Source organism: Protomyctophum bolini (genome assembly GCF_963924005.1).
Source record: "Protomyctophum bolini genome assembly, chromosome: 16".
NCBI classification, from domain to species: domain Eukaryota; kingdom Metazoa; phylum Chordata; class Actinopteri; order Myctophiformes; family Myctophidae; genus Protomyctophum; species Protomyctophum bolini.
This window is the reverse complement of record NC_137877.1, coordinates 24014074-24040927: the sequence shown is the minus strand read 5'-3', so window position 1 is coordinate 24040927 and position 26854 is coordinate 24014074. Positions and strand designations below refer to the sequence as shown.

At 39.8% G+C, this 26854-nt stretch overlaps 3 protein-coding genes across 3 annotated transcripts; 2 read left to right on the top strand and 1 right to left on the bottom strand.

Moving 5' to 3' along the window:
* Positions 1-5706: 5706 nt before the first annotated feature.
* steap3 (STEAP family member 3, metalloreductase) lies at positions 5707-12768 on the top strand. The gene is made up of 6 exons (XM_080786115.1): positions 5707-5782; positions 7163-7674; positions 8133-8460; positions 9054-9253; positions 10741-10905; positions 11426-12768. Exons 2-6 carry the CDS (start codon positions 7186-7188, stop codon positions 11717-11719), a joined length of 1476 nt encoding a protein of 491 aa, XP_080642241.1. The 5' UTR covers positions 5707-5782; positions 7163-7185; the 3' UTR covers positions 11720-12768.
* A 126-nt stretch (positions 12769-12894) lies between these two features.
* Positions 12895-17666, bottom strand: cUnh2orf76 (chromosome Un C2orf76 homolog). Its single transcript, XM_080786119.1, has 5 exons — positions 17446-17666; positions 14578-14628; positions 14024-14061; positions 13708-13789; positions 12895-13028 (listed from the first exon to the last, which is right to left on the bottom strand). The coding sequence occupies exons 1-5, from the start codon at positions 17573-17575 to the stop codon at positions 12949-12951; spliced, it is 381 nt and encodes a 126-aa protein (XP_080642245.1). The 5' UTR covers positions 17576-17666; the 3' UTR covers positions 12895-12948.
* Positions 17667-18441: 775 nt separating this feature from the next.
* On the top strand, positions 18442-23939 carry dbi (diazepam binding inhibitor (GABA receptor modulator, acyl-CoA binding protein)). Its single transcript, XM_080785037.1, has 4 exons — positions 18442-18561; positions 20805-20922; positions 21433-21495; positions 23440-23939. Exons 1-4 carry the CDS (start codon positions 18547-18549, stop codon positions 23505-23507), a joined length of 264 nt encoding a protein of 87 aa, XP_080641163.1. The 5' UTR covers positions 18442-18546; the 3' UTR covers positions 23508-23939.
* Positions 23940-26854: the final 2915 nt, after the last annotated feature.

The following is a 26854-nucleotide window of genomic DNA, read 5'->3' as shown; positions in this document are numbered from 1 at the left end:
GCTTTGAGCATAAGTATTGGCTATTTCCCCATATATAAGCCCACAATGGGGGTTGGATTTTTGTGCTAATTCGCTTATTTCCATCGAAATAAGTAGTAAAGTGTGCCGCTTGGGATACTATTTACATTATGATTTGAGCAATGGAAATAAGCAAATTAGCACAACACCCCAATGCCCTATTCAATTCAATTCATTGGGGGTTTATGGTAGGGGAAATAGCCAATAATGCGCTTTTGCAGAAAAGAACACCTGGACCTCTTTGGTGGGGACGTAACAACTACAAAGAAAAGTAAGAAAGCCTTCTAGCATCGAATTATCCTACAGTACCATTTTGTGCGGGAACCCCTTTTGGTGATATAGCATTATGTTATGCTTTAGTTATTAAAAAATAACAGATCTACAAGCTCTTAGCGGCGCGCTATGAGCTTGTAGGTCTGCTATTTTTGAAAAAAAACGACTGACACAGAAACATAGCTTTTTCAGAAAACTGTCAGGATTTAGAAGACATTTTTAGAATCTGATGTCAGGTCAGAATGGGTTAAACCATCATTGGTAAACAGTTAAGAATAATTCAGTTTTATACAAGGATTTGGTCCTGTGACACCCCAAACAAAACATTGTGTCTGTATATATTTATTCTATTTATGTATAACAGTATATATAGGACCCACATGCACACATACAGCACTTAATGCACCTTTGTTTTTTATTTCAACACCCAGTCCCTCCCTCCCTCTCTCACGCACACACACACATACAGTATGCTTAGCATAGGTATAGCTAACTCAGGTTTGTGTGCAATTCAGGTAACACTTTACAGCACTTCAAGCACCTTTGTTTGTTCATTTAATTTCACCCCCCCCCCTCTCCCTCTCTCTCTCACACACACACACAAACACACACACACGCGCGCGCGCGCACACACACGCACGTTAATGCTCACTTAGCATTGGTAGCTAACTCACCTGCAGAATGAAAACAAACCCACCAGTTTGTTGTTATGAAGATAACTTCTCTTTCAAGCTGTCACACAGTGTTGTGACTGAGCAGTTTTCACATCCTAACACGCCAGACTACTCCACTTCATGGAGTGCAAAGTTACATTATAAGTTGTTTATATTTTTCACTCTGTTTACTTAAACAAACAAGTTTGCAGCCCGTGTGGGTGGGCGTGTGTGTGGAGAGGGAGGGGGCGTGGCTACCGGAGGGTTTTAAAGAGCGGGCTTGAAGCCTGGTTAGGGAGTGTCTGCCAATTCACTCGAGCGTCTACTTCAGCCATGTCAGACATACGGCCCACGAGATGATTTAATTCGGCCCCCCACTTGTAGAGCATAAATGTACGAGTCTGTCCAAAAAAAGTCTCTAGCACATTCCTGTCAAAAGTTATGATTATTTTTAAAGAAATATAAACCAAATGCTCAATCCCAGTTATGAGTTTCCCTCCCTAACTAGTCTGATTTGCTGTCAGCTGTGCTCCAATGAATGGACTCGACGCATGCATAAAACCAAGGGTTGTGTATACATTTACAAATTTCTGCTGAGACAGTATTTGAAATTTAAATATTCTATTTTCAAATGGTTTATTGGTGCTCCATAAATAAAAATAGCATCTCTCATAGCAAATGGCTTCTATAGGCTACAGGTATAATACCAATAATACTACCAATTCACTGGAGCGTCTATACTCTGTTTCTGACATGTTCCACAAAATAGGCGGGTCTTGGAAGTGTTATCCCATGTGAGTGGGGGTCTAAGGTTATGAGTTGTTGTTAAATGTAGGACTATATGAAATCCATTCAGAATATGAATAATGACCACACAAATACAATTGTATTATTTCATATTGTTTCATTTTACAATTTCAGACGCTCTATAATCTATATCCAGAGTGATATACATTCATACTCTCTCAGTCAGCACCCTGACTTTGCCCATAGATGTTTTTAACATTGGCTGGAGGAAGGTCATTGCAGAAGAGCATAGATAAAATGTTGCCAGAAGCACATGCATACATGCATTTTACACGCATGTACACTGAACTAGGAGTTCACACAGAGTGTGTGTGTGTGTGTGTGTGTGTGTGTGTGTGTGTGTGTGTGTGTGTGTGTGTGTGTGCATCCCTAAAGTAATAGTTGTGTGTACTTGCAAGTGTGCATGTGGTGATGTCTGCAGGACTCGAGATAAATCACCATTTATCTTGAGTCATGCAGACTACAACAGAACTACATTAACCATCCTCCCACTTCTTGGCCCTTGAGGGTAAGACTCGACATCTGGAGGAAGTCCACAGTCCACCGTCTCATAGTCGGTGGGAGAATTGTTCTACTGTGCTGCTTGTACTCCATTCTTTCTCCCCAAATATAATGGATTACCATTGAAAACTCATACTGGCTGTGGACTCAGTTCCTTACTTTTACCATAACGTATTTTTACTCTGATACTAGTTTATTTTCATAAGGTGTAATATTTATACTAAGCATTTTGATATAGACATACGGGTATTGGAAATAAAGGTTTTAAATGCCTACACGGTAAAAGGGATATTTTGACTTGAGTATTTCTACTATAATTACATTTGGTAAAAGGTGGTTTAACAATAAATGTATGATCCCCACTACATTTTTGGTCAAAGGGTATCTTAACACCTGACTTAGGCTTTCGGCCTGTGTTTTCTCTCATCTGGTTAATTTAAATAATTCACAAATTACTGACACTTGGAAATCTAAAATATTTCCAACATAAAGGCTATAGGATGACCAATCGCATTAATTTATGGGGGAAAAATACGTAAAGTGATGGAACGTGGAGATGATACAAGGTTTCTGCCTGACGATATCAGCCTGCACTGTCACGGCTGGTACAAATCCTAATAGGGAGTAATGTGTTTTGCCTCTAGCATCCTCAACTTCACTAGCTAAGTCCTTGTTATCAGTCTGATCATGGGACATACAGTATAGGCTAATATGATTATGATGTGTACACGACTGGATTTTAATTTTGAGTGTGACAGCAGCACACAGGCATGAAGCAGACATGTCCATCCAAAGTTTAAATAATTATAGTCGTCCTTATTCAGTGACTTCTGAAGTCCAACAACAGTAGAATCATTTGAACATTGAGGGAGACAAAATGGAAGGTCTCTGCCAGCAACAACATTATAAGTTAACTTGTAAGTAACACACTATTTGGCCATATCTGCAACATGTTTTAAATGGATTACAGTTGTATATCTGGGTTCTGCCACATCATTTGGCTCTAATCCTCTGTAGACTACACAGCCTAATGGGAAACAGATCAGGACCTAATTGGACGCAGTGAGTGTGAGTCAGTCAGAGGAGACATTTGGGGAATAATGTCACACCCTGAAATCAATAAACAGGTCTCACAAATAACAATAGCCTGCAGCCGTCAAACTCTCAAGGTTTAAGAGTTGCTTTAAGGGATGTGCAACTGAGGCTTTTCTTGGTCAGTCACAAAATTGATTGACTAACATCTTAGTAAAAGTAGTAAAAGTTTTTGGCTTAAAATAAATAAACAAAAATGTTAAACTATCCAAATCGATATACTGTACGTATACATGTACTATTATCTTCATTCTTGGTGAACTATGCAGAAGATGGGAAACAAGACACAATTAAGACTTATTTGCCTAAACCGAGATACATCAGTGAGTGTTCTCTGCTGTGTACTAGGCGGTGGCCTATACATTAACTATATCTGTTGTTTGTGCACTGGCTGTTTTAATAAATACCCTTGTTTTTGTTTAGTTTTTTATTCATAAGAATATTAAAAGACAAATGACAAGGAGAAAACTTTCTGAACTGCGTTGAATATAATTGTTGTGTGAACAATAAGCTCTCAAGGGCATTTTTTCTGATTATATTGCAATGATTTTCACTGTCATTACCTCCGTGCTGCAGATGCTGTATTGCCCCATCACTGTCATAACAATAATCACAGTAATTAAAAAAATAACACTGTGGGCACTGTTGTTGTTATAATAAAACACCTTACAGCCATTCAGACCAAGACATGCTGCTCTACTGTTGTTATCTAACAGATTGTATACGATCCAGTCAGTATACAGTATAAAGCTTAATTTATATTCCATAGTAGGCCTACAACAGCATCACTTTTAGAAAGGAACTGATTTGCTTGAATATCAGATCTTGTCAACAAGCAACACCTTCATTCGACTGGAGTATTACATTTTGTAAATAATGTACTTTTTATAGCATGTCTCACTGTGGATATGTATCTAGTCTGTACAGTGGTCCTTCCAGTACCTGTGTCTGACTCTACTGTAGGAACTGTGAGATTCAAGATGCCAACGAGACAAAATACTAATAACAAGTAGTAATAGTTGTGATGGCCCCAAGCGCCATGTGTCTGCCTTGTTCTGGCTGGTGGTATAGAAGCAATTAGGGAATTGGAGGCAGCTGGCCAGTGTCACCAACTGTATAAAAATATGCCCTACTCAGTTGCTCTTTCTCTTCTCTGATTTTCTCATGTATCTTTGGATTATATAGTTATAATCATTTCTATAAGCCAATTTGTTTTAATTTAGTGTACGTGATTATTTTTTTAAACAATTGCTTTTTGTTTAAAAGTTAAAGTCATATATATTCTGAGAGTAGCCTAATCATTGCTATAGAGTAGAGTTTATTAAATTACAGGTGTCTCCCTGTCTCTCCTAACTCTAAAATAAACAGAACATACATTGTTACTCAGGTGTGATCCCAATTTCATCATATTACATTTTATAGTGTTCCTGTTCCATGTTTTTTTGGCTCACTTCATTGTGCAGTTTTTTGTTTTTTTTTAATAGAGCCTACTGTCAGCTGTCCAGCAGTCCAAATATTATTAAATTAAATTTCAGAATGGTAGACCATACCAGGCCTCAGGCCTGAGGCCTAACATTGCGTGGCACATCTATGCACGGAATGTCTATGTTCACACTTCACAGGCTTCTGTGTCCCAAGATGTCCTTTGGGAAACCAATCCCATCGCTCCCAGTGTGTGTGTGTGTGTGTGTGTGTGTGTGTGTGTGTGTGTGTGTGTGTAACAATTATAAAGTGTTGAGTCACACATAATTATATTGTGTCTGGGTGTTTATACAATATAATAATGTGAGTATGTATGGTGTTATCCAGCCTTAGGCTAAGTGTTGTTTCCATGCCAGGCAGTGATGGATCTTGTCAGAAATCTGTCAGTTAGGCCCTTTAGACAGTGGTGGGAAAAGTACTCTTATACTCACTTACTCACTCCATATTCTCATATTTTGTACCTACTGCACACATGCAGTAAAGTGTAGTTTAGACTAGCTTCAATTAGGACAGATGTGTGACTTTATTTACTTGTTCTCAAACTGTTTTGTTAACACAGCAGAACAGCGACACCCTGTGGACAAAATGGACAGGCTTGTATATTTTTTTTTTTCCACCGCAACATTCCCGTATAAAACGGCGTAGTATGTGATTTCTATAGTATAGGGTGTGTTGTGAAACAGTTAGTTCTTATCAATGAACTGAACCGGGTGTCCTTTCTGTTTATCTCCTGCAAGCAGATGAAAGCAGTGGGCGTGGTTTTGTTGTATGCTCCTCTCCGTGACAAAAAGAACAGATCTACATGTTAACAACGCGTCGCCTAGCGACACGTTGTTAGCTTGTAGATCTGTTCTTTTTGGCACGCAACAGACAGCCTCGCGCAAAGTTTACACAGGCAAGTAGTTACACAAGATGTACTGTACACAGTGCACACATAGGCTGTTTAATAACAAAGGGTAAGTGGTGTTGCCAGTGTTTCTGTTTATGTGGAAATCAATGCAATGTTTTTTTAAATAGCCTGCATATTTATTGTTTATCATGGTATAACAGGACTATCGATGGTTATGAATGTATGTATGTTTGGTGGAGGACTTTTGAATCAAGCTAGGACGATCGAAGTGTGAAAGCAAGTGTCATGGTCATGGATGCAGTTCAGTAGAAACGAAACTGACAGTAGACAGAACATACTATAAAATAACTTTGTTGCCCTATATTTGCTTATATTCTCTTATTTGCATCAAGGAGTGAAATGTTGCGTTAATGCGTGAGTGGCTCTGGGCGCTGCTTATTATCACTTAAATGCAATATTTCTACTACTACAGTATATATAATATAGGCTCAAGGCTGATGCTTCAGCAACAATGCCAAAATGTGCTGTTATTTTAGTTTAAAAACAACAGGAAACATTTTTATGATCAACAATTACAATGGTCCAGGAGGAAATTAGAGCAATAAGAATAATAACAGAATGCACCTATAGCATAGTACATTGATAGTAGGCTACTAATTCCAGTGAGTCTTATTTGGCAGCCACTATAGTCAGTTTGATTGATTGTTGATTGTATTCACAGCTCATACAGAATGTGTACATTTCAAACGAAAGTACAAGTCAATACAAAATGTGTTGTGGACGATCTACAAAATATACAGTATAATCACTATACTGTACTATAGGCAGTATATTTTACAGCTGTACAGGCAGACATAAGGTACTTTAGTTTAGGTCACCACTCACCAATGAACTCTTAGAACTGGTCTGTGGTTTTTGCTCTCTGTCACCTGACATGGATATACCAAAAGGAGAAGCTCATATAATGCAAACAAAAAGTGTTAAACGCGATGATTCAGAAATTCAGAAAAATGCATTTTGCAATTTGTGATCACATGAGCACTTAAGACTTTATGTGTTATATTAGATTGTTCAGATGCTATTCACATCACTGGATGGTGCAATACTATATTTCACAGCAGTCCAGTTCAGAGTTTATGTACTGTATGTATCACAGATGTATATTATCTCCTCTACCACACATCTATTGCATGATGATGCAAGCCTGTTACAATTATTACATAATTATAATCGTTTCCACACCTATGTATAAATAAACATGTTATGTAGTATTATATTATTAAATGCATGGCCTGTTTGAGTACAATATTTATTTTGATTATTGGTACTGGTCATTGTCAGTCATTTCTGTGTGTATTCAATATTGATGTTATTCTGCCATGTGATTCTTTTTGTTTACAAAGCCTTGATATATTAATTTTGATGTTCAATGCCCAAAAACACAATTATCGTGACAGTCCTAATGACGACAGTTCTCCACTTATAGCACGGCACCGCAGGAGATGAGCCATGTCTCAGGGTGATATGAACACTCCCCTGCTGGCAGCCTCCGACATCTCAGAGCCCCCAGCACTAGGTTGCCCGGGAGACCCTGTGATTGCCATCCTCGGCTCGGGGGACTACTCTCGCTCTTTAGCCATCCGGCTACTGGCCTCTGGTTTCAGGGTGGTGGTGGGGAGCCGCAATCCAAAGCGCATCGCCAAGGGACTGTTTCCTGACGGGGTGGAGTTGTGGTCACAGAGCGAGGCCGTGGCTGCGTCGGACAGGCTGGTGTTTGCCGCCCTCTACCCAGAGCACTACCACAGCCTGGTGGGGTTGAGGGATGTGTTGGCTGGGAAGGTACTGGTGGATGTGAGCAACGCCATCAGCCTGAACAACGCAGGGCCGTCCAATGCGGAGAGGCTGGCCGAGCTGTTCCCTCAGAGCAGAGTGGTGAAGGGCTTCAATGTCATCTCGGCCTGGGTCCTGCAGACCGGTGCCCAAGATGGCAGCAGGCAGGTGAGGAGGTGGATCATGGTTCAAATGTTTCACTTAAAGGAGAATTTCGGACTAGAAGGCTTTCTTACCTTTATTTGTAGTTGTTACGTCCCCACCAAAGAGGTCCAGGTGTTATTTTGTGCAAAAACGCATTATTAGCTATTTCCCCTAACATAAGCCCTCAATGGGGTGTGGGTTTTAGTGCTAATTCGCTTATTTCATCCTTTTTCTTTGTATATATATCTTCTCTTCATAATGTAAATAGTATCCCAAGGGACACACTTTACTATACTTATTTCGATGGAAATAAGTGAATCTCCTGTATGGACCTTTAAAGGTAATTGTTTGTCTAACTCTAACTCATAGGTCTACTGGAAGGGCAGGTTTGGCATCACAGCCGAGTTGAATTCATTATATTTCTGTCATTTTCCTTCTTGTATAATTGAGGAGCTGATGAGATGTGTCTGTGCCTCTCCCAGGTTTTGATCTGTGGCGACAGCTCCGACTCCAAAGCCATGGTTCTCCAGCTCGCTCGCCGTATGGGCTTCAACCCCATGGACCTGGGTGGTCTGGCCGCATCTAAAGACATCGAGGAAGCTCCCCTTCAGCTCTTCCCCTCCTGGGGAGGGCCCATCCTCGCTACCCTCATGCTCTTTTTCTTCTTTTATGGCTACAACTTCCTGAAGGGCGTGCTGATGCCTTACCTTGCTCATGGCCAGAACAACTTCTACAAGCTTCCACTGGAGACAGTGAATGAGGCATTGCCCTCGGTCGCCCTTGTGACACTGGCACTTGTGTATCTACCGGGTACTGCTCATTAAAGTATTTATTAATTTAATATACAACAAGATATGCCTGCTGTAGATTAGGCTACAGTAGGCTACCTGCGGGAGCTCTTGACTCTCCGTAGCTGCAGTTCACTCTGCACAGGCAGCTCCTCACATGTATGCTCATGCAAAACACTGTTTAAATGGCTTAAGCATCTAACTTGCAACATTGTTTTTAATTGCGCGATTTTAATTGCTTGCACACTTCCTACCAATTTCATATATGACATGCCTTTACAAAAAAAAATCACATGTATTATTAGTTTTATACATTTTAGGAGTGAAAACATATGTTTAGATGCCTGTGAAATCCTGTCAGGAGTTCAGACATTGCTGCTCCGCTTGTGTACGACATAAAAACAGGTGAGGACAAAGCCAGATTTTTGTTCAGATTTTTGTTCTGGCGCACGTTCACGTTCAAGGAAATGTTAAATGCTGAAAATTGCGGTAATTCCGTTGTGCACCCATATTTTGGCGTACGCCGCGTTGATAAATGAGGGCCTATGTACTGCATAATCTGCTCACCCATTGTAAATTATGCTGTACTAAACTTTTGTTTCTATTTCTGTCTAGGTCTATTGGCTGCCATTCTCCAGCTGGGAAGGGGAACCAAGTATAAGCGATTCCCTAAGTGGCTAGACCTGTGGCTGTGTGGCCGGAAGCAGCTAGGCTTGCTGAGCTTCCTATGTGCTGGCCTCCATGCTGTCTACAGTATGTGTCTGACACTACGGAGAGCTGCAGGATACAGAGTGCTCAATGCAGCCTTCCGACAGGTGAGACAGTGTGCATTTTAGGGTTGAATAATAGTGTAATAATAGCATTCTGCGTTGATCACGGCTACTGTTTAGACGCCGGCGACGCGCGTTGTCCGACATTATAAACACTAACACTAAATCTAACCCTAACCTCAGTTTTAACCGGCCATGTAAGTCCCCTAATCTCATATCAGTTTTAACCAGCCATGGTAGTCGTCGCTCACACATAAAAGACAGGAGCAAGCCACGGAGCAAGCTTGTCTCGTCAAAACCACGTGAAATTAATTGCGATCTGCTTTGCTTCCCCAGCATTATGTGTTTGGGACCTCTATCGCTGGCTTTCACAATTGTATGGCATAGGGCCATGAGTTTGATGCACAAACAAATGCTGCAGAGAGTAAAGTATGACTTTGCTCATTAGATGTTTGTTATGCGTTCTCAGGCATGGATCATTAGTAGGAAAGGTTCATGTATGACTTTTGATGACTGGTTTGATGACATTACTATAGAAGAATAACAGTTTAAGTCCACAGACTCCACACTAATTATCCATAATGTATAAATGATGGATAATGGGTCAGGACAACAAGGCCTTTTCGTGGAGGGGTCAGAATAAAATTTGGACTTAAACTGTTATTCGTCTATAGTACTAATTTAATATTATTAATCATGATCCAATTTACAATGTTTCTTACAGTGGTAGAAATTACTGTGGCTAGCAACATACTTTGTGAAGATTGAGAACATTTTACAGGACCCGTTTAACCTTTGATACTGTATTGTTTCCCTGGATGCCCTTAGGACTTACAATTTAGGCATTTAGCAGACGCTCTTAATCCAGAGCGATTTACAGTAAGCAAGAACAAAACATGGTAATACATCAAATAAATAAAAAATCAAGAATCATATGTAAACTAAGAACCTAACAGTGGAATATCTACAGTACATAATGAAGTGCTATGACTACATAAAATGCTATCTAAGTTACATAAATTGAGCCTTTGCATAATCCTGTAAGGTCGTCGAGCCTAGAGCAAGTACTATGGCAAGTGCTATTTGCTAAAATGGAGTCTGAAGAGGTGGGGTTTCAGACTACGGCAGAAGATTGGGAGTGAGTCTGCAGTTCTGGGAAGTACATTCCATTCCCATCGCAATGGGAAGAGTCTGCAGTTCTGGGAAGTACATTCCATTCCCATCGCAATGGGAAGTGAGTCTGCAGTTCTGGGAAGTACAGTAGATTCCATTCCCATCGCAATGGGAAGTACATTCCATAGTTTTGGAGCCAGACGGGAGAAGAGTTTGGAACGTGTAGAGCGTTGTCCCGGCGTTTTTAGTGAATGCACTTCCAGCTTCCGTATCCTAAGGGCAATTATCCTGCTGTATGTCAAGTTTTGTTATGAATAACAGTATTGTATTATTTAGTTCCTACTTTACTTTGAAAATGTACTCTATTATTTTACGTTTCTTTGTTGTTTCGTTTGTCAACTGTGTCCTTTCACTTTCAGGTAAAAGCTGGTGTTGAGAACTCCTGGGAGGAGAAGCAGGTTTTGAGGTCAGACCTCTACCTGTCCTGTGGAATTCTGGGATTTGGAATTCTCACTTTGCTTGCCATCACATCTATACCTACAGTGGGAAATGCCCTCAATTGGAGGGAGTTTACTTTTGTCCAGGTAAGTATATATGTTACAGTTATAAAGGTACGAATTGCCATTAACAATCAGACATTAACAAATATTGTTGTGGAAGGGTCTTTTGGGTGGAAGGGTCAACGGTCACGGTTCAAATTAATAGTGGATTGATAGAGCGCTTCGGTGGTTCCTGCCCTCCACAGTGGAGAGCAGGAACTCCTCAGGAACTGTCACTAACCCTAACCTCCTCACTGTCGGGTGCAAAGAAGCAGCCTTTATGTCATGTGTGTCGGGGGAGACACGTGATTGTCTGTGCTCTCCCTAGGACTAACTGTAGGAGTTAGCAGTGACCAGGAACTCAAGAATACACACACAGGGAATGAGGAATTGGCAAAATGAATATATGGACCCTAACAGATCCATTTGGTTAAATCTTTATACTCTCAGATCTCTCAGTTCAATTAGGACTAAGGATTTTACTGTGTATCATGCCTGTATGGCAAATTACGTTCTAACAAACTTCTTTGAATTATAAACTTTGCCCTTCTTTCCGTCTCACCAGTCAGGCCTAGGATACGGAGCCTTAACATTCTCCATCATGCACACTCTCTTCTTTGGCTGGGACTTTGCATTTTTCTCCTGGTCCTACCCTTACTACTTACCACCAGCCTATCTCCTGGCGCTCATCGTGCCCTGCGTGGTTCTGGTGGGCCGGCTCCTCCTGGTGCTGCCCTGCCTGGCGTTCAGACTAGCAAAGATCCGCAGGGGCTGGGAGAGCTCGCTGCACTGCCCACCAAAGACCTGCCAGACAGAGACAGCCAATAGGCATCCGCCTCAGAACTTCAGTGATGCGTGAGGAGCCAATGAAGATGAAGACTGAAGGTGGTAGATTAGGGCATATGTTTGATGTTACCTGGTATCCTAGTACCTTGACAATACTGTTGACCCGGGTTCCTGCCATTTACTCACACCTTGCTCTGAAGAAGAGGGTCTGCTAAATGCCTTAATTGTAATTGTCAAGTAGAGTCCTGTTATGGAATGTGGGGGGACATGCCACCATGTAGACAGAGCCTCATATCTATATAGGAGTGTTTATACAATGAATAAGGAAAAGGTGACAACATTCATATTATAGCTCCACCATGGCAAGTGTGATTATTATATCTCAAAACGCATTTCCAATCATGACAGGCCATTGTACTGTATTGCTCCCATCATAAGAACGTGGCAGGGATTGTCATATGAATGTCAAATATTTTGTATTTTAAAGTGCCCTTTTAAGGGCTGTGTGGCTTACGAAAACAAATGGATACTGTGTAAACAAATATGTGCCAGAAAACCTTCAACTATCCCTGGAAGATGTTAGTTTACGCAACAATATTTGAATCATTCTCGTGCAGTAAACACCACCCATCTGGTGCTAAACTAAGAATTATTGTGTACTTAGTAAAGAATATGCAGTTGAACAAAGTGTCCTTTAAAATGGCTTTAAATTTGTATTAACCTGTGGAAGATTGCAGATATTGTAAGTACACAAATTGGCCCAGCCCAGTACTGAACATTTCCTTTATGCATAATGTACTTACAAATGTGTAACAACACACAGTCAATAGTTTTCATTAAGCAAATGAACAGTATTGTTGTACAATACTGGTACTTCTACACAAATTAATTTACAGGCCAATGCACTAGATTATGGCCTGTCAAGTTTTCCCAGGAAGTTAAATCAGGGTAAATAATGTCATATACATTAATGTAATGTTTCAAGAAACACAGTGATGTTAAATTGCAACAACTACCTCATGCTATGACAATAATATTGCATCCAATTTTACTTATCCACAACGTGGTTGAATGAGTGAGCGGACAGCACTTACACAATAAAGACTATTTTGAATATTGTAATGTAAGCATGTATTTATTTTTCAAATCAATGGCACTGGCAATAATCACAAATACTACATCATAAATCTGATTAACAAATACAATTAAACATGATGAAATTGAACATTATTTTGTTTTTCCAATGACTTGATGTTTTCCTTGTTTTGAGGACCTTCTAATGTGGAATGCTGTGGTCACTGGTCACCAAAATGTTTTGGATGGATTTGCTTTATAAAGACCATAATCTTCTTTCCTGAAGAATGCTAACTCTGTTTCCTTTGCTGTAACAAAACCAAACACAAAAACAGTGCAGTTAAAATGAGGCATCTCAGCAAGGTAAACTTAAAGTGTTTCCAATATAACTCAAAACACATTGTATTAATTGAATACACAATGTATGCTACACAAATAGCATACATTTTCATAAATACAATTATGTTTTTAAATACAGATGTGACAGAATTGTATTATATAAATGATACCTTAGGTTAAAGTAAATTCATGTTTAAAGTAACTACTGTTTTCCTTTCCTAAATTTTCATACTCGTGTTGGTGTGGTACAGACCATGTCTCTGTGGACCCATGTGTTTGTTACTGCCTGGCATAAAAACAGCCCAAAACAGCCAACATTTTATGTTAATTATGGCAGTAGTATTTTGCATTGAGGCTGGAGTGTGCAACTATACTTTTGGGAAAGTATAGTTGCACACTCCAGCCTCAATGCAAAATACTACTGCCAATGGGTTATTGAGTCGCTCTGGAGGATTGTAAATTGTGAAGCCACATAAATTGCAGACAAAGCTAGTTTGCAAACTGAGGGGGCTGTACCCGTTCAGATGCGTACTGTTGCACCTGACCTCTAGTTTTTCCCCCCTGTATCCAACATTAGGCTTGGTTGCATCAACCAGAGCCATCTTTATTTGTAGCCATTGTGTGCATTTAAATGAGGTAGGCTCGTACCAACACCAGCAGCTCTGAGGGTAAGACCATCTTGCAGAATAAGCTTGTCATCATCTTCCAAGCTCATCACTAGCTCGTTCGTCTGCACACAGAACAGAAATATAGTATGGCTTCAACTGATATGGGACTATTTCAAGTAAAGCAGTCAAAATTATTAATTATTTTAGTAACCAAATATAATATAGTATAATTGTGTATTGAGACTGATAACTACACTACAGTAACAGTCCTCTATTCAATTAGATTCATTTTACAATTTAGGCATTTTAATCATTTTAAACTGTGCCACTGATCCCTGATCTGACAGCGTATATACCTTGGCTCCATGTGCTTGGTGGATAATCTTCATAGTGTCTGAAAAGGAAGAAAGAAATCAGACAAACAGAATCATGATCAAGGTAGGCCATTTAAAGAAATAAGTTCCATGTACCTTGTTGTACCTCCTTGTTACAACACAGTTGCAACAAGTATTTAACGCTACTGCATAACTGATTTTACTGTGCAACAACATCACATTCTTAAAATTAAATATACTTTGAACATTCAGTACTGTCCAAGTCAAGGATGCCCCAGCTAATACTGTGGATACAGACTAAATCTCTTGCAGCACAGTGGGTACATAACTGTAGAAAGGATAAATCAGTGATCAAATAGCCACACAATTAAAATAAATCTACTAAAAAAGAAGAAAGAAAGAAGGCTTTGCTTTGAACCTCCAAGAGGAACATGCTGGTGTCTTATAGAGAGCCACTGCTTGAATTCAAACACCACTTGTTGCAGATAGCAGATCTCTATCAAACCAGGCAGCAGGTAATTTAAAGAAGAACTAATTATGAAATGGCTTCAATATTTCAGCCAATAAGAACTTACCATAACCAAATTTCTTGAATGGCAGTGGAAGTCCTGCTCTTGTAGAAATATCTGTAAGAATGCAAGTAAATTATTTGTGATTTGCTACAATCTAGTGGAAGAAGTGTGTTGGGCAGTAGCTAGCTACAAGTAGCGAAGCTACATAGCTTACTACATTTATCAGTAGCTTGATGGTAGCTTCACTCCTTTTGAACCAAGTAGCGTTTTTTGTAGTGTAGCTATTTTTAGACCCAAGTAGTGACGTAGCTTTCAACAAAAGCTATAAGTTACAAATTGACTGTTAAATAAAGTTTTGTGGGGGGAAAAAATCCCCGGAAAGAAATCCATGATTGGTTGGTTTAGATAAGAAGAGTCTGACACAAACAGTTATGTTGTTAAGCAGCAAGAGGATCCCACGCAGCAGCTGTCCTTTTATCTCTAGCACAACACAATTAATTACTCACCTAATGCTGCCTGCAGGTTCCATGTTTAATTCCAGTGTGTGTAACCTACATTATTGTCTAAGTGAAAGTTTTCATATTGTAAATTTGATCGCTAACATGGTTTAGCGACTAGTACTTTGACAGCTCATTCATCGTAGCTTGTTTACAAGTCAAACGGACTTCTTGTGCAGAAACTGCCCCATCAAAATAAGAGCCACTTGTATTGATTAGTCAACACTAGTTTGATTTCTAAGTCTACCTACAGGACATTAACATCTCATTTAAGTGCCTGTCAGCATTCTCTCAATCTGAGAATCCCATCCTCAAATATTCAGTAAAACAGTGCCTCCCCGAGGCAACAGGCTGTCTTGAGAGACCACCCGCATTCTCTAGTCTAAATCCCTGTCTCTCAGCTGGTGCGCAAATGGCTAGGCTGTGGCAATAATAATAATTTTTAAAAAAGAACAAAAAATAACTAAAATCGTTCATTTTTTGGAACCATGAACTTTAGTTCAAAATGTTGAATTATGAACTGAATTAGTTCCTTTTAAAAAATTAACTGTGAACTGAACTATAGTTAATAAAAAAAAGAACTTTCCCAACACTGAACACATGAATCAGCCACACCGCAAGGTACATTAATACAAGTAAATGTGAAAAAGTTGACACCAAAAGCCAGACAGAGGGCTTGTTTCCAGTTTGTTTTTTAATAAACAACCAAACTCAGCATTTTTGCCTGCCAATTAGGCTATTTGTTCGGTGGAAACTTGATCATGAAGTTGATAAAAAATATTTAAAAAAAAAAGTAGTGTCCATGTAGCTAGCTACTTTTGCCATGTAGCTTATAGTGTAGCTTGCTATAATTATCTGGGGATAGCTTTGTTGTAGTTGAGCTATATTTAATAGAGAGTAACTGGTAGTGTAGCTTACTACATTTTCCAAGTAGCTTGCCCATCACTTACTACTCAAGTAGTAATGGCACGATGTAGAAATATTTGATGTTCTTCAGGGTATGCCTTAGCTCTGGTCCATAGCCAATGCTTCTAGCAGAATCATAGAATCATTGGCTATAGACCAGAGCTAGGTATGCCTTAGCTCTGGTCCATAGCCTTCTACTGCTTCTACAATCATAGAAGCAGTAGAAGGCTATGGATCAGATCTAGGTATGCCTATAATCTGCTAAGTAACTAGTAATACTGTCATATAACTGTAGTGGAGTATCTTTCTCCACTACATCTCAGAAGCAAACATTGTTCATTTAACAGCACAACATTTGCCTCTGAGATGTAGTTGTATTGCTATATTGAAGTTCAGAACATATAACCACAAAAAAGGGGAAAGAAGACAAAAAGCCACAACAGGAGCCCTCGTACAAGGTTTATTTGACTATGCATGCACCTCCTGGTACCACAGCACCTCAAAGGCCCTTAAAACTAGGCTCCAGACTTCCCAAAAGAAACTGGTCAGGCTCCTACTTAGCCTCACCCCCCGAACCCAGCTCACTCCTGCCCACTGTACAGCATCTTGTAATGGGTCTGGTCCAAAAGATTCGATACACCACCAAGATACCCATGGATGTACATGTCTACTTCCTTAATGTTAACGAAGTCCACACCCACAACACCAGAGGGAGTGCCTTATTTAACCAGTAAAAACCACATTGAGACTGAAGTCCAGTGTGAACTGGCCAGAACAAAAGGCAAAATAAGTGACACAACTCTGCCAGTAACAAAAAATACACAACAAAAAACAGGACAGACATACAATGCTCATAAATACAGTACCCACTACCGAAGAAGCTTAAAGGGAGAACAGGAACGCAACCAATAAGGACTAATAAATAAAAACTAAGCAACGGAAATTGCTAGTTGACTCAAAGCAGGAGCAATGTATGGGAAGTGTGCCCATGGCAATCCATGTAAAGCTCACTATATAGAAGTGTCTATTTGTAATTCTCTCAATGTTTTGATGAATTGAACATGGTGGACCCTCTTGTAAACAAGTGTAATGCTTAATTGGGTCGTCCACTCACAGTTAACAGTCTTTGTATTGAGTTTGTGCTTGAAATGTACTGTAATTCTGCAAACTGTTAATAAATATTTCAATCAATCAATCAATCTGCAGGAATGTTCAAAAATAAGTAAGCAATTTAACAATATTCCAAATAGGGCTTATAAGTGGTTGTATGTTGGTCCCAATTCCCAACAAGAGTATACCTTCCTAGAAATGTAGTGGAGTCAAAAGTACAATATTTAGTAACACTAGATTTTTTTTAATGTAATGGGATGATTCATCCCATTATATATAGTGTTGCAAATTGCGGCTAAATATTTAGGTTGTATTCCGTTTGTACAGAACTCAAATATACTGTAGCTCAATTACACTGTGTTGTGGATCTGTGCCTTCTACTCAGGCAGGCAACACTTGTAAACTGTAGCCTACTCACCTTCCCTCACAAGCTGGATGAACTCCTCCACTCTCTGGTCTAAATTCACATCACGAAACACAACTGGTTTGAAGTTTCTGTGCTCGAAAGATCTGACCAGGCGCACAGTGACTATAACTTCACCATCCATGGTCTTAAATGTGACAAACCCTAAACACTGCTCTGCGGATGATGTAAAACAGATATTATGCTATGCAATGCAACATCAACCCTGGCGTGTGTGTGGGTTTCGGGGAAACTGTTGTTTACAAACACTTCCGGGGTTTAATCAGACATGAGCAAACAATCGTGCATCGATAGAGCACACGATGATTAGCAGAGCAGACCCGCCATGATATGTTGATATTAACAAATTAATTTGTTTGTCGCGCACGTTTTGAATGAACTGTTTGCATTGTGTTAATCTAAGGGCAAGTGTCAACGTAACAAACTTCAGGACATTTGTATACACAGTCTCACACACACACACACACACGCTCTCACACACGCGCGCACGCACACACACACACACACACACACACACACACACACACACACACACACACACACACACACACACACACAAACCGGCGTTTATTCACACTTGTTGTAAATCATTGATAGAAAATCACGTTGTATTACTATTTGTGCATTTAATTATGTTTCCGTTAAACACAAGTATTTAGGCCAATCCAGCCTGGGGGCGCGCCATATCCCCCTGGAGCACCCTGGCCTAATCTCGCGTCACCAGGCTTTCCACCTCGGAGGAAAACCCTGGCCTGAAGTCCCCATGGAGGGCCCCGGACGCCACTTTGAAACCCGCTGATCAAAAGATCATCAGACACATGATGATACGTGTGACTCGACTCGGAGTTGGAGTGACCCCTTACCCCAATTGCGTTATAGTAACCTAGTAACCTATAACGTTCCAGATTCTACATTATGATTGGCTGCAGTCATCACGCCAACTAATGAAAGGTCTAATGTGATGTCAATCCTAAAAGAGGACCAATGGGGGGCGACCAGGGGCGTATCTCTAATGTACTGCTGCGCTGAATTTCCCTTTCAGTGGTCTCAGTCTTTTGAATAGTGGACGAAGTCGCTTAAGAATCTGTTATCATCATGGCTGACACTAAGGTATGAATAGAACCCATTATTATATTTTACATTATATTATATTCAGACATCGGTGTGGGCATCGCTTAATATAGCAACAAAAGACTATGAAATATACCAGCAAACCGCTATCTGGCTCCACTCGCAGGGTGATAGTTTGATAGACAGGCCCGGTTGTGTCCTCTGGTGAACTGCAACAAAATGTGCATTGTTTCCCGGACAAGTAAAGATCAGTGTGCTGTCTGCTGTGCATCATTGCACAATGCACAGTTGTATTTGAACGTCGACTTGTCTTGATGTATACGCATTGGCTTATTTCGGGTTCCTTTCCTGCATACGGTATTTTATTTTAGGGTGTGGTGGTGGGACTTAATGAACTCTGGAATGTGTGCACTATCTTGATTCCTTAGCAGCCTATAATATATGGTTCTAATGGTTGTGTTTTCAGGTGAAAAAAACTTGAACCCAAACGCCACGCCACCCTGCCGTACGGGGTGCATAATGACTTTATGGATTTTCAGTCAGCCTCCATTACATAATACATAGCGGCATATATGTTCACACTTCCCAGTAATAAATGAAGGTTGATATCCATGTGTTTGTGCAACTTGTATTGGTCTCTGCCCCTCTTATCCAGAGATTGCATTTATTTTGTAGAGCTAGCAGATTAGGGGTTGTTGCATGTCATGGGATTGTTCATTGTTGCAATTTCCTAACACACATTGCAACATTCTGGCCTGGATCGTTTTTTATTATTATTTTTTTTTAATTCTGGTTATAGGCCTATGTTATGCACGTGACATGTCCCAGTAATTACACTAATTCCAAAGTGCCTTATAGTCCCTATACTTTTAGACCAACTAGCATTGTGGTACTAACTAGGGATGTTAATAGTTAATCTTTAATCGATTCATCGCCGTTAACAAATTTGTCAATTAAACTTAACAATTAATTAATCGTAATTAATTGAAAAGTCTGTGGTTCTATCATTGGGTGGTTTTCTGTGAATGTAATGCTGTCTGTGTGCGCGTGAGGCCGAGGAACGCACATCATTGCCTGGTCCTGTATCGTCAATGGTCAAAAATATATATGTCTTTTGCATTATATCTGTTTATCAGGGGGAAAAAATTATGTTGGACAAATCTGAGAATTTTACAAAAACGCCGCTTATCAACCTGGTTAATCGATCGATAAGCTTATCAAAACGATCAATTAATCAATTCATGCATTAATCGATAATTCCCATTCCTATAGTACTAACACAACAATGAAAACTAAGATGGCAGTGTGGTGGCTTGTAACTACATTTCACTCCTGCCTTTAACCCACTCTATACATTATTTTCAGAATGAATTAATTGTGTTCAAATAATTTCTCTCTAGCCGAGTTGGCAAAGTTCAGCACCACCAGCAAGGTTTTGTTCTGAAAAGAGGTTCAACTGAATCAGTAGGCTCATTGTGGCATGTATTGGCATTTGGCAGACCATCTGCTCCTTTTCATCAGCAATATATTATACTACAAGACTGAAGAACAACCCCCCCACACAAAGAATGGGATTCTTCTAGGTCAGGGGTGCCCAAAAATAGATCACAAAGGCTGTGCAGGTAGATCACATGACATGCCCCTAAAGAATATTTAATTTAAATGTAAAAACAAATTTTGGCATCAGCCACTTGAATTAAGTTGACTTCATTGATTGACTTACATAAAAAAGGGTTGCTGTGCACAAATGTCGGTAGATTACAAATTAAATACAAAAAACTCTAGGCCTACATATTCCATTTCTCCCCTTTCCCATTCCAAGTGCATTTGTCTTAAATGTAATGCCAGCACCGCTATTCCAAAGCCATTTTCAGCAATGGTATTATAATGTTTTCATTGGGTAGATCTTGTTGAGCTGGTCATTTTGAAAGTAGCTCTCAAGTAAAAAACTGTGGGCACCCCTGTTCTAGGTCATACAGTCAGAGACTCAGAGTAAGACACTAGCCAGAGCAGTGTAGTAGTCACACCCAGAACAAAGTTCAGCTTTAGGAGTTGGAACCATGCAGGTATCATTGCCAATGGCTATATTAAAAAAAAGTGTCAACCCACCTTTGAGCTCTGTTGTTTGCAGTTGTGTCATCGTTGCATGTTTCGTCATCGTTGCATCGTCTCGCCCTGTTGTTGGTCTATGTACACATTAAATACACAATTACGTAATCATATTTACATATTCAGACATATTTTGACATAATCTTAATCTTATGGTTATGGATCCTTTGAAGGCTAAATTCGACGCAGCAGCCAATGAGGTGAAGCAGCTGAAATCCAAGCCAGCAGACGAGGAGATGCTGAGGGTCTATTCCCTATTCAAACAAGGCACTGTGGGAGACGTTAACACTGGTACTGTTGACACACACTCAAATTTCCATTCGTTAAATTGTTAATACATGGTTGCATGCATTTAACTGAATGATGCTGGTCTCCAGTGGTAATCAAACCAGGGACAATGGGCCCGTTTCACTATGCTGTTTACACCCATATTTTGGGTGTAAAGGAATTTTCCAAACTTCCCATGTTAGTATACATGTATGACATACAGCAAGCTTTGGCCCCATGTAAGTCCCTCCACAAATTTCAAAGACAAAAATGGAAAATTCCTTTACACCCAAAATATGGGTGTAAACAGCTTAGTGAATATAGACATATGCTTCTCCGCCATCTGAAGTCTTCAAGAAGCTATTTGCAGTAATAGTGTCATTAACAAAGCCTAATGATTTCCACCTGCAGTATATGTTTCAGCCATAGGATTCTTAAATGATGTACATGAGTCACGACTAGCTCTTAACATCAGCAGCAGGAGGCATCTGGTACTTTACAACGTTGACTCATTTGTCTGTTTCGTCTCTGAAGCTCGTCCTGGGATGCTGGATTTCACTGGAAAGGCCAAGTGGGATGCATGGGAGAAACAGAAAGGTACGTCTGTGTTCCTGCCAGGTGGAAGAAGTACTCACATGTTTTACTTGTGTAAAAGCATCAATACTGCCATGTAGAAATACTTGAAATAAGTATTGGTATCAAAATGTACTTAAAGTACCAAAAGTAAAAGTACTCCTTATGCAGAATGTCCCGTTTCAAGTTTTCAAATGTATTAAAATCTTTTGAAAAGTTGAGTTTGAGTTTGTGAATGCATCGCTGATCACACATTGTGAGCTTGTAGATCGTCTATTTTCAAATGGCCGAAACGTATATAGGGCTGAAGTGGTTGTTTTGTAATAAGAATCAAAATCTACAAAGTAAAAGTAACTCAATGTTTTCAAATAATTGTATTGGAATAAAAGTACACTTTTATTATAAGCACTTTACTTGACACAAGTAGAATTGTACATACGTCCACTAATGGTTCCTGCAGAGGTCACTGTGGCTCAATGTATGGCTTTTAACATTGTGGGGTAGTCAGTCCCAGTGTAGCCTGGGGTCCACCTATGCTTTCTATGACATAGGCAGCTCCCGGCAGGATCCGCCGGGAGAATTTAGAGTCTAGACGCAGCTGCACGACATGAGACTAATACATTAGAGCGACAGAGAGAGAGAGGAGTGTGTGTGTGTGTGTGTGTGTGTGTGTGTGTGTGTGTGTGCGTGCGTCAATTTAACAAAGGTGCAGACGATCAGAAATCAGCAGAGAGTGATCGACGTTTGCGCTACTCTATGCCATATTGAAGTGGACTCGTTCAAAGACTTTTTTTTCCTCCCTGGAAAATTAAAACGTCTGGGTTTCCGAGGCTAGTTCCAGTGTGACTGCCGCTATTGCACTCTACTGCCCGATCTCTCATCCTGTAGCCAGACACTTGACTCATTTGTAGGGGTGCCGATATCAGCATGGTCATATCTTTATTCCGTATTAACCAACCTATGTGCCGTTGTCTGTCTGTATGTCTGTCTGCGCTCAGCTCCCCAGAACACAGCAGCACTGTCCATGGTTCTGAATTCCATATAGTCCACACCTGTCATCTGATTGCCAGCGGTCACACGTGGCTGCAGTGACAATGACACACAATAATACCATAATCCTGGGCACAAAAGTACACCATTCTCAATCTCAATAAATACATTTAGGGAAGTCTTAGCCTCCTCTGCCAGCTCAGTGGCCTTTTGGTTAGATTGCCCGCCTTGAAATTGTATGGAGTTTAACGCAGAGTCATACCAAAGACTATAAAAAATGGAACCCAGTGGCCTGCTTGGCACTCAGCATCAAGGGAACCTCAGGACCCAGTGGTTCCCAAGGCAAGGCATTGTTACTTGTAATACCGGTATTTGTGTTATGTGTAATATTGTCATTTAAAAAAAATCAATAACGATCTATATTACATAATTTGGTGCTCCTTACATTTAAGGTGGTGCAAAATCTTTGCTGGTGCCTCCAACTTTTTGAACCACCACTACCAAGTTAATTATGAGCCCTGAGTGGCAGCAGAAGAATGCCAAATTATGGATTGGATATATAATATATTATGTCATAATTTGACAATGTCGGACCCCCCCCAGCCACAAATGGCTAATTAGACACCAGCTGCTGTGGAACCACAAATTAGTCAAAAGTTGGGTAGAGAATGATTGTGTGAAATAATTGATAACATCCATCATTACAAAAACCTCCTGCAGAGCCACTGTAGCGCCTAACTTTCTCTCTCTTGGTTATTCTGTAAGGCCACATTCATTTCATGTATAAGTTGGCATAATAGGTACCATTGTCCAGTTGTCCACCTACTAAATATCATAGAATCTGCCCACTCCTGTTTTCCATCGCGTTGCCTCTCACATGACGTGAACAGCAGCTGTACATCTAATTTTAAACTCTTAATCGTTGTTAATTTTTCTTTCTTTAATGCCTTTTTTTCCCTTCTTGTCTTTTTTTCAAAGGAAAGAGCCAAGAAGACGCCATGATTGAGTACATCGCACTGGTGGAAGAGCTGAAGGGAAAATATTGATTTTAATGTTCTACATTGTAAAATGCTGAGTGTTAATATAACAAATGGACCCATACAGGTCCACTTATTGGTTCGATTTGTATTTTGTACACATTCTGAGTTAAATTAACACTCAGGGTTTTATATAGTGCATAGTCATGACCTGCCCATGCATGGGCTGTGTAGGACCACCACTGTGAATGCCTTAATACAATGTTGTAAATTGGAGTGTGTCCTTTTCTACAGTACATACAATGCCTAGTAGGACTGTCAGTGTCCCATGGAGATTTTAAGGGACAAAAAGCTAACCGTGGACAGCCAGAATACCGTCCTCTACCACAGCCTCAAACATCATACTGTATCGTGTTTTCAACTGGTTGTACAGTCGAAGAAATCCTGTAATATGAGTCTATGACATATAAAGCCAGACTTGTCAAGAAACTGTTGATGCTATGGGTTCCTTTCCTTTTGTATTTCAAGTTTGCACACACTTGTTGGCAGTTGTCAATTGATAACTGTAACTGTAACTTTGCGCATTGCAAATGATTAGCAGTGGGGAAATGTACAATTTGTAGTATTGTACTTCCTGGATCAGATTTAATTCTTGCTATAGGTCTAGGAAAGGGCTTATAATGTTGGCCACATTTTCTTCATTGGATCAATAAATGTCTAGCTAGCTTTCTAGACTATATTCACATTTTTGTTATTTGTACTTTTCTATGCATTGTTATTGACATTATGTTTTAAGTCCCATTGTGTTGACGCAGGCAGAGCAAACTAACATACGTTACTCTTGTTTTTGGTTAATTTCATATTGTTTTGTTTCCTGCTATTCCTAGGCTATAACACTGTGCAGGTGTGGGTGTGACCATAACAGTTGTGATTTCGGTTGACCAATTTGTGGTCCCTTAAAAGTCTCTATATACTGTAACTAAATGTGGCAAGTTCGGAAGTTTATGACAGAGATTACAGACAAGAACAGATTCAATAGGAATAGAACATGCATTTCGTATCATTGTGGACAGACGTCAGTCTATCTGATAAAGTAGTTGATGGTCATCATATCAAGGGTATCAATTATGATTATGCAGAGGAGTGATTCACCCAATGTATGTACAGATTAGACAATTCATAATTCATAACAGTAAGCTTTTTATGGGCGTTATATGGGTCATTATTAGATGTATTCACATTCCATCTGTAAAGTACTAATTTTCAAACTTTTTCCATTTCAATTAAGTTTTGGACCCCCATTTGATTCAAGTTTTATCGCTTTTTGGGCCCTAAACTTTACAATTCTGCTGGGGACCCACTGGAACACTCCACAGACCCCATGGTCTGGGGACCCCCATGCAGAAGCCCTTGAGGTGGTTCCCGAGTTCACAGCCAAACTTATAGCATCAAAAATCTGTTTACCACTTTCACCCCAAATACATTTGGAAACATTTTAAAAACGGTCCCTGGCACAAAATTAGGCCTACAGATTGGGGACGGGGTCGCATATTAATTTGGGGGAACTTGACATGAAAACTATAGGGATCTAAACTATTTCTGGTACCGCTCTCGTTACCTTGGTGACTAGGCTACTATATGCCGAGTAGACGTGACATTTTATACTGCTGCTGTCTGCTGAATGTGATACAGCCCCCTCTCACCCATTTGGACCCGGACCAAGAGGAAAGGGCCTCCATTGTCCGGAGGAGATGATTGTTAATTAATCATATAGGCCTACTAATGACATACAACTTTCACTGAACTTTTGACTTAATATTTGAGCACGTCGCCTGGGTCGCAATCTAGCCCATAGGCCTGGAACGGTTGCGCAGAGATTAACGATTCTGGGTTTGGAAAAGTGTGTGTGTGTGTGTGTGTGTGTGTGTGTGTGAGAGAGAGAGAGAGAGAGAGCAATAATACAGTAGTGTTCTCATTAGGCCTACAGTACAGACATGACGAAAGCACATATTTGTGCTTCATGTTTCTGTTTTATTTTCCTCTTCTTTCATCATAATTATAACTTTTTGTAATAAAACACAAAAACTCACACGCAAACATTTTATGGTTAAACATCAATCAATAATATGATCTAGTACTGACTCACTAAATAACAACAAACAAGGAGTGCACTATCACTGTCATGTTTTTGCAATAGAGGATTTTAAAATGGGCAGCAAGTCTTTCATTCACAGATTCTTTAGCTTATCATTCACCTGCTGTGGTCCTATATGAATATGTACTGTATATTGTATGTTGCTGCTGTTAGGTTAGCCCAGGACAGACCACAAGCTCATAGAAGCTATAGACTTAATCGATAATATTTTTGTCTTATCCTTTTATTGTATAGAGCGCCCGGCACTCTATACAATCTCTGCACTGATATCTTCATTGCTCCATTGATTCAAAATTTATATCCCAAAATGGTTTCCTCATTGACTTACTTTGCATGGTGAAACATCTCTAAAAGTCACTATTTTAGAAGATAAAGTAATGCAAACAAAGCTGATTCTGCCAATATATAGCCTAACATTTCAAAACCAAACACGGCATTTCTAAAATAATTGTATATTCAACTTGCTGTTGATTTGACAGAATATCCAGATCTGCAGTCCGGATGTTCTTCCTAATTCAAATCCTAATGAACGGAACAACTATTGAAGGTGGTACCCTATACCTCACTTGGAGTTACATCATGGCAAGGTAACGGCACACACAACCCAAACCTGTATACTAAAGCGCCATTTTGCTTTAAGACAATGGTTTTCAACCCTTTTTATGTCAAGGCCCATTATTTATTCTGCATTTGAGCCACGGATGGTGGTCCGGCTATGAGGATATGAATGTCATCAAAGTTTTATGACATTCATAGCCTCTCAGACCCAAAAGTAACTATTTTGTTATCATTGGATAAGATTTTGTCCACAATTCCATGCTGTATTGATGTGGAGGAGAGATAACAAATAACATTTTTTCTACATGCTCTAATTGTGTAGACTTAACACAGTAACTATTACTTAAATGAAGTAATGCAAATGTTTAACAATAATTTAATTCTTGAGAGTTGGGTCCATTTGGTTAACAAGCATCATTTAGTTGGGGACCACCTGGAACCCCCGCAAGGACACACACACACACACACACACACACACACACACACACACACACACACACACACACACACACACACACACTTTGTACATATTCCTATTATACCATTGGTTGTCAAAGTGCCAACCCCAGTAAAAGTAGCGTCGTGATCATTTTAACCACTTATAAAATAGCAGATCTACAAGCTCACAGCACATCCCTTTGTGCCACATAGCAAGCTTGTATATCTGCTAAAAAATAAATTGACAAAAAATCTCCTCTGGGGG

Bases quoted from the DNA above. Each gene is read 5' to 3' on its own strand.
- dbi (XM_080785037.1), top strand. The intron at 20,923-21,432 runs GTACTGTTGACA...TCGTCTCTGAAG, and splicing joins TGTGGGAGACGTTAACACTG to CTCGTCCTGGGATGCTGGAT. The intron at 21,496-23,439 runs GTACGTCTGTGT...TTTTTTTCAAAG, and splicing joins TGCATGGGAGAAACAGAAAG to GAAAGAGCCAAGAAGACGCC.
- steap3 (XM_080786115.1), top strand. From the start codon at position 7,186: ATGTCTCAGGGTGATATGAACACTCCCCTGCTGGCAGCCTCCGACATC. The intron at 9,254-10,740 runs GTGAGACAGTGT...TTTCACTTTCAG, and splicing joins TCAATGCAGCCTTCCGACAG to GTAAAAGCTGGTGTTGAGAA. The intron at 10,906-11,425 runs GTAAGTATATAT...CCGTCTCACCAG, and splicing joins GGGAGTTTACTTTTGTCCAG to TCAGGCCTAGGATACGGAGC.
- cUnh2orf76 (XM_080786119.1), bottom strand. From the start codon at position 17,575: ATGGATGGTGAAGTTATAGTCACTGTGCGCCTGGTCAGATCTTTCGAG. The intron at 14,629-17,445 runs GTGAGTAGGCTA...GCATTCTTACAG, and splicing joins CATCCAGCTTGTGAGGGAAG to ATATTTCTACAAGAGCAGGA. The intron at 14,062-14,577 runs GTAAGTTCTTAT...CTTCCTTTTCAG, and splicing joins ATTCAAGAAATTTGGTTATG to ACACTATGAAGATTATCCAC.